Below are 7,977 nucleotides of genomic sequence, written 5' to 3'. Positions count from 1 at the left end.
TACAAAAAAAATAAAAAATAAGTCACCGGGCACATGCCCGGTATGCCCGATGGCCAGTCCAGCTATGTTAACCTGCAACCAAATTTGCAGCTCCATACAGCAATGTTACGACTTAGATTAGATCTTATAACTCATAACTCTTATGTTAGCTGCCCTCAGTAGCATACTGTCTGAAATATTCCACAGCTGCAATAATTCTTTAAGTGTTATTTTTTTCCTTGGTATTCTAATTTCACCGAAGTTTACTAAACTCAACAAACTTGATATTACTTACCGGGACATTTATTCTGTCCTCATTTTCTTTCACCGAAAAATTGTTTCCTGCAGTGCCATCTTTCGCGCTTGGCTCTCCTACCTTTGCTAACGTGATGCGCATAGCGCAGAAGCGATGCTGCATTCACTTACACTCGGATATCTGAGCGTCACCGTGAAAACATAATCGGACATTTGATATTTGATTGAATTTTATTGTTTTGCCTTTGGGGTGGAACCTGGGGTGGCCAGTCTGGTTTGGGGGGTGGCCTGTGCCCCCCCAGGCCACCCCGCTGGACACGCCATTGGTGTGGAGGGACAGTAACTTTGTGTATATGTAAGCATTTAAACACTGCAGAGAGTAGAATTAACAGTAACAGTATTGTAGAAATTCATTTCACCGAAACAATAACGTGGCGCACAGTGTGACGCATGCACCAGTTTATTGTATTTCCAGACTTGCTTTCGGCACAATTTACAGTGCACGCTACTCTGTTTTTTGTCAGACTTGAAATAGCCGAAATACCTTCACACTACGGAACTTCTATGGCTCTTCCGTTCGACAATCTCTCCGGCATTGGAACCATCATCTGTTTTCTCTTCGGTCACGCTCGGTTGATTTTTCTAGTCGGCACACTCATTTCCTCCATTAGGCGCTGGCTCCATTACCCGCTGGCTGCTTCCCAAACAAACACACGTGCGGCTTGGCACTTGTGCTGTACGTAACAAGTCACGCGACGTGATGCTGCGGCTGTGATTGGTTCGGCTCTGCGCTACTTAATTTGGATTGGCTGACCTTTTTTTTTTCTTTTCTTTTTTTTTTCTTTCTTGAGGACAAGAGCGGCGAGGTCTATCGCGATAGCTTAATTTCTCTATCGAGTCAAAGTTATATCGCGATACATATCGTTATCGTTCTATCGCCCAGCTCTAGTTCAGTGTTATGGTTACGTACCCTCCTGAATGCTTAGTGTTTCCTTCTCTCCCTATTAAAACAACTTAACCATGCTTGATAACTGTAATAACTTAGATTGTGTATATTTGCAGTATTAACTTGTTGTCAAATGTTTCTGATCACCCAAACACACGTTGATTTAACTATCTGACTAGACAAATTAGGAGTGATAAAGCAGGGAGACAAGGAAAACATTCAAGTTGATGGGCCTTTAGGAATGACCTTAACTAATGCTTAAATGAACTGAACCCCACAGAACGGGGATTAACAACTTTACACAGCTTCCTGCCTACACTTAGTCTGTGTGGTGCCTCACTCTTCCTCATCGACCTGTAGCACAGGGCTCTCACACCGACCTCCCCTGACAACCTGTCTTTATTGGACACTGAATAAAGATACAAGTACCATTAGCATTATTTCTGTATTACTCATTTCAGCATGTCTTAAACATATATATTTTACACTTAGCAAGAGTAGCATTAGGTAGTTAACTACCTCCATAGTTAGCCAACTACCTAACGCTAATATAACAGTGTCTAACAACAAAAGTGACATTAGTTAAGAAAAAATCAACTATAGTTTAGGACGACATAAAACACCGTTTAAGAAAACATGTAATGTAGAGAACTGACATCAAATGAAGGACATAGCGGAGTAACGTAGTGTTTGCATTTGACGTTAGCTAGCGTTTCTTTGTCGGTTAATTTACGTTTTCTTACCTTCGTAGTTGTGTATATAAGATGCAGCATATAACTTAAATCCTTTATCTAATTTGCTGGCGGGGGTAGTCGTCACTCTGCAAATCCGATGAACATCGGTGATGTTCAATTTTGGGAGCTCTTGTAGGCATCGAGTGTAGAACGTCGCCATGGTTTAACCGCACCGGAAGCACTGGAGCAGGACTACGTAGAACGCGGAAGTGTTGCACTAAAATTCAACTGTAGTGGCCTCAGCTGCAGGTCATTTTCCATAAGTTACTTGTACTGGCACTGGTGTCTTGGGAAAAATCCATCTTGTCTCACTTAACCCATTTTTTAACTAATGCTGTGTTCTGGTAATTTGACAGCATACATGCCACTGCAAACAGTTGGTTGATATTATAAACATGTGACATGGTAATGATGCTATCAAAAAGTTTGTTCTGTTTGATCCTCCTAATGACTCGCTCCACATGTACCCTGAGTCTGGCTATGGCCTGCGTCTCCTTAACCTGGTATGCTGGCATCTGCTTCTGCTTAGATAGAAAAGGTGGGCAGTACACTTTGCATTTACAACAATCAGTGATTAGGAAGCCCTTATCTACCATCACTGCCATGTCTTCAGTCAACTTCTCAGCAATGCCTGATTGTTTGAATAGTTCCTTGTCACTAACCGAACCAGCATACAGATTAGAGATGAATGTCACTGGACCATGTGGAGCTATGCCAACCAGGGCTTTCATCGTACAGTGGGATTTGTACGAAGAGTACATTTCACTTTGGAGAAGTGGTGAGGATGGTGTCTGACACCTCAGCTCTGTACAGTCAAGGATCATCTGGGTGTCTGAGAAATCTTTGAATTCCTCAGGGAGGTAAGCTTGCACTTCTTCACGTGTAAGCCAGATGCACTGAGACCCCAGTGCAGTGGCAAGAAAATTTGTCCATGTTGCAATAATGCGGCTCACTGTGGACTGGTGTATGTTAAATCGGTGTGCCAGGTCCCTCTCCTTCAAACCAACTGACAGGAAAACCAGGAAAAGAAAAAACTCGTCAATTGGCTGTAGCAGCTGCCTCTGGAAGGTGAAAACAAAAGGGAAAATGTTACTCCTTAAGCCATGAACTAGTAAAATTATGCTTTTCTTGGCTAAATGTTTTGTAATGGTTAGGCATACCATACTGTACCATGGGGTAAACAATGAGGTGCTGTAGTGCACAGGTGTATGTATGTAAAGGATACTGAGTCTAGCATACATACACCTGTGTATGTATGCTACTGTACATAAAGTAATGTTATTGTACATAAATACAATAACATTACACCTCTAGTTCTAACTACCAACAAACCCATAACCTACTGTTGATGTGCGTGCAGGTGTCAACACTTCTTCGTTCCGATTGGCAGCTGACTTGGCTCTTGAAACCCGGATCATTTTATAGATGCAAGGCTCAATCAAAACCCAGAATGCCATCAAATGATCATAGCTTGGAAATCTATTCACGAGAGAGACATACATCATGTCAATCATTAATTAACATTACACACTGACATAAAAATAATGTGAACTGTGACAAATATGCTAATGGAATGCTGTATAAAATAGTCTGATTAAGAGTATTTGGTGTTGTATTTTACCTGTAGCATTAGGATATTGTTTAAATACTAAAGCATCTACATAAAACATACAATCAGCAGAGAAAAAGTAAATTTCTATTTTGTTTTCATTAAGACTGGAAAAACTTTCGAAATTTAACTGATGGTGACCTTGGTATATTTTAAACAGTTAGCTTGAATAGAACTTAGATGTACCTGGTATAGAATCGGATGTCAGTGTCGGAGCCAGCAAAACGCTGTAACCCAAATTCTCGCTGGACACGTAACTCCTGTATTTCCTTCCTCAGAGTCTCCACGTCTTTGGACAGGTCTTCTGCAGCTGATGCAGATATGTCCAATGCAGATGGCTCAGGGACTGAGCAGTAGTCATGATCTCTTGTAAGACTGTGCTCTTCTTGATTGTCAGGAGGAACTAGTTCAGGGCGTCGCTCCGTTCTCTCCCAAACACTACGCCGCGGTGGTTCAACTTTATAGCCATTCCACTCAAAAAGTGTTGGTACAGCACCTTTAATAAGCCGCCTTCGACCATCGAGGGTTGTTGGCTCTATGAGTTGATCACTGGCAAAGTGTCTGCAGCAGACCCTGGTGTGAGAGGTAATCGTGAAATGATCCCGGCGTATATTTACCAGCCATTGTCTTCTCAAGTCGGAATGGGTCGGAAAGGCATGAAAACTTAGTATGCCGTTAAATTTGGCTGAAGCTGAACAAAGTGGGACACAGCAATGCTCGGAGTATTTCTTCTCCTGTTTTTGAAAATGTTCTGTTTTAAATACTTTCCTTTTTATACTCATTCTGAAGCGACATTAGCATAGCTACCGATAGATAAGCAAACGTACCGGAAACGCACAAGCGGTACTATTTGGAAACGGAAATACGTCACATGCCCTAGTGCAAGTAGTCTATTCATTCATTTTGCCAGCAATAAAGTTCATCTGAGACCAACTTTTGCTCCAAAACGTTAAAGGATTAGTTGAAACCCTTAATGTATTTGAGTTTATGGGGCAACTCAGCTTTTATTGTTGAATTGTGAAAGAAATGACTGTAAGCAAGTTTGATTTTTTACACTGAATGAGTGTGCTGACACTAATGCCAGATGATGATTTTTTCTCCAGTATTGGAAATATATTACTTTTAAATTCTTCTAAACGTGTTTCAGAAATTGCTTTAGCTTCTGCGTCTTCATCATCCTCGGCTCTAACGCACCACGAGAAGAACCTTGGCAGTAGATTTCTTTTTTTTTAGGGAAGAGGTGATCTTCAAATATGGAAATGATCATCTCTAGGTACGGCTGACCTACGGCTAGCGCAATGATCACGAGATCCAAAGTCGTATTAAAACAATTTTTGACAGATTTTTGAGCACCGTGTAGCACATAAAATCGGTTCCAGGTCAATAAGCACAACCAGAATTCATACATAAGGCGCACCGGATTATAAGGTGCACTGTCAGTTTTTGAGAAAATTAAAGGATTTTGAGTGCGCCTTATGGTCTGAAAATTAGAGTACAAATATCCTGTCACATTTGATCTCTGTGAGGTCAGAGGTCAAATTTACAAATTAGTACCTCTTATCTGTGACCTACTCCTACATGAAGTTTGTGTAATCAGAGTAAAACGCCTGTGCAATGTTTTAATACAATAGTTGCTACTAAAATCTTTGATTTGAAAGGAATGACAAACAAACACGTTCAGTCTAAGCTGAAAATGTATACATTTGTGTGACAATGAAAACACGCAGAATTCACAATATAATCTTTTTTGGATCTTTTTATTGATTAAAAATACATTTAGAGTGCCCAATACGATAAGTTGTGTATTAGATGGCACAAAACAAAACCCCAATAATTTGACATTTCCCTCTGAGCAAGCACTAGGCGACGGTGGGGAGTAAAAACTTCCTTTTAACAGGGAGAAAACTCCGGCAGAACCAGGCTCAGTGAGGAACGGCCATCTGCCTCGACCGGTCAAGGGTTTTTAAAATGACTCGATTAGATGTTAAATAAATTGAAACTGAAAATGCTGCGTCCAGATGAACAGAATCTACTTTTAGGGTCTTACATAACAGTAACCAAGTATTTTCTGCCTGCGATCCATACAGCATGACCCGCACAGAGAAAGAAGCTTGTCATGAAATGTTCACTTTCCAATACAGTGATGGCATGCTCCTTGAAAACCTTTACAATTATATCATCTGCATATTCATGGTCTAATTCCATGAATGTCAGTATGACATCTGGCTCTTTCCATTTCTGTATTAAAGAGCTGTAAACCATATCACTGATGAACATCACATTATCAACTTTGATCTTTTTAAGTCTAGGCCAGAGTTTTATGAACAGCCGTTGGGTGATGGCATCAACTTTTTCCGTAGAGGAAGGTGAACTGGCATTTTTAATGACAAGTGTCACCACCTTCTTGATGCAGGCTTCCACAGATAACCTGTAATTTTCAGCCTCTTCAGCTTCACACAGGGCTGGATTCTGGGTCCTCCTCGTTCAATCCGGTTGTTCAGTCTGACGTCACTAGCCATGTCTGGACCTAAACTCCGCTGCAGGTTCACATGTCAAACGATCACTATGGCATTACTGAGAGTTGAAAAACTGTCTAAAGTCTTTCATCTTTAATAAAATGATCAGCGTTCTGTTCTACCAGGTGTAACAATTGAGTTTAACATCCAGGCACCCATGAAAACGAAATTTATGACATTTAACGGAGTTAGAAGTTAGCAGGGAGTTAGCTCGCTAGCTTCTATCTAAATACAATATAGCATGTCCTGACTGCGGGGTTTTGGAAACAAATTAAACCCTACAGCTGTTATCACTTCCAGCATAAATGAAGACCGGAAACTAAACAGCAGTGACGTTTGTAGGGTTACTGAAGTTGGGCTAGCTGGTATATAATGATGTGCTACGTGACCGCTAGCGACACAGCTATGTTAGCATAATATAAACAAGCTAACTTTTTTTCCCCCACTCGATAAAGTTAACGTGAGTGTTCTCGGTGGAGGACTCCACCACCCCGTTCACACAGAAACTAAACCACATTTTTTTGGCTAAATATGATTTGAACAAATTAAACAACATGGCAGCGGGGGCCCCCGAAATTATTTATTTATTTTAAAAAGCGGTGGGGGGTTTGCCATGAGCGAGCTAGCTTATTTTGTCGGGTTTCTTTCGTTCGGTGGTATGGCGAACACCCCCTACATGAAATACACGTAGGGGGTGTCGTGGAGGCTTGTCAGACATGAGCGCGCCTGTTTGGAAGGGATGCTTGTCGGATTTACATTATTTTGTGACATGGCGATTTTTATACGAAAACTTTAAAGCACTATTTCATGATGGAAAACATTAAAGTTGCTCACGAGGGCATTCAAGCAGCACGATTGAGTAAAACAGTCTAGGGGGGATCTTAAATGAGGTAGTAAACACATATAAATGCACATTAAAAGAAACAGTACTTGCCTTCAGAAAGTTGAGATGAACACCTTAGCTGCATCCAGCTCCTGGCGTAAAAAGCCTCGTGTTCGCATTAAGGCAGACGGCCAGGTGGCTTTCAGTCCTTGCAAAAGTGCATCTTAGACCCCGTAGTATCCAAAAATATGACATGCGCATGCGTGCTCAGGCACAGAAAGGCGCCAACAGCTTCAACTCATGTAAAACTTGAATTCATTCATTTTGCCAGCAATAAAGTTCATGTGAGACCAACTTTTGCTCCAAAACGTTAAAGGATTAGTTGAAACCCTTAATGTATTTGAGTTTATGGGGCAACTCAGCTTTTATTGTTGAATTGTGAAAGAAATGACTGTAAGCAAGTTTGATTTTTTACAGTGAATGAGTGCGCTGACACTAATGCCAGATGATGATTTTTTTCTCCAGTATTGGAAATATATTAATTTTAAATTCTTCTAAACGTGTTTCAGAAATTGCTTTAGCTTCTGCGTCTTCATCATCCTCGGCTCTAACGCACCACGGGAAGAACCTTGGCAGTAGATTTCTTTTTTTTAGGGAAGAGGTGATCTTCAAATATGGAAATGATCATCAAATCAAATCAAATCAAATCACTTTTATTGTCACATCACATGTGCAGGCACACTGGCACAGCACATGCGAGTGAAATTCTTGTGTGCGAGCCCCACAAGCAACAGAGATGTGCAAACACAACAACACAAACGAGCAAAATACAAGAATGGCCAACCTGAAACTAATAAATATATGTACAATATATAATAGTGTATGCATTTCTGGATGTGTATACTAAATATTTTCCTACGCGTGTGTGTGTGTGTGTGTGTGTGTGTATACACATTTTTACAAATTAAATAGTAAAAAAAAAAAAAAAATAATAATAATAATAATAATAAAATATATAAAATATACAGAGTTGAATATGTGCAAAACAAGTGGCATTTATATACAGTGTGGAGTGCATAATGTTGAAGTTCCAGTAGTGAAGCTGAGGTGTCTAT

General features: G+C 40.5%; 1 protein-coding gene across 1 annotated transcript; it reads right to left on the bottom strand.

Annotated features, from left to right (window-relative positions):
* Positions 1 to 2,158: 2,158 nt before the first annotated feature.
* On the bottom strand, positions 2,159 to 4,403 carry LOC308384833 (uncharacterized protein). Its single transcript, XM_080863464.1, has 3 exons — positions 3,710 to 4,403; positions 3,258 to 3,393; positions 2,159 to 2,975 (listed from the first exon to the last, which is right to left on the bottom strand). Exons 1-3 carry the CDS (start codon positions 4,303 to 4,305, stop codon positions 2,223 to 2,225), a joined length of 1,485 nt encoding a protein of 494 aa, XP_080719590.1. The 5' UTR covers positions 4,306 to 4,403; the 3' UTR covers positions 2,159 to 2,222.
* Positions 4,404 to 7,977: the final 3,574 nt, after the last annotated feature.

Source organism: Rhamphochromis sp. 'chilingali' (assembly GCF_963969265.1).
Source record: "Rhamphochromis sp. 'chilingali' genome assembly, chromosome: 17".
In the NCBI taxonomy this organism is placed as follows: domain Eukaryota; kingdom Metazoa; phylum Chordata; class Actinopteri; order Cichliformes; family Cichlidae; genus Rhamphochromis; species Rhamphochromis sp. 'chilingali'.
The sequence above is the reverse complement of the archived record's forward strand: the minus strand, read 5'-3'. Positions and strand labels throughout refer to the sequence as shown.

What these genes read in the sequence shown, in the direction of transcription:
- LOC308384833 (XM_080863464.1), bottom strand. Translation starts at nt 4,305, where the DNA reads ATGAGTATAAAAAGGAAAGTATTTAAAACAGAACATTTTCAAAAACAG. An exon ending in GACATCCGATTCTATACCAG is followed by an intron (nt 3,394 to 3,709) that starts GTACATCTAAGT and finishes TCTCGTGAATAG; the next exon opens with ATTTCCAAGCTATGATCATT. An exon ending in CACCTGCACGCACATCAACA is followed by an intron (nt 2,976 to 3,257) that starts GTAGGTTATGGG and finishes TTCACCTTCCAG; the next exon opens with AGGCAGCTGCTACAGCCAAT.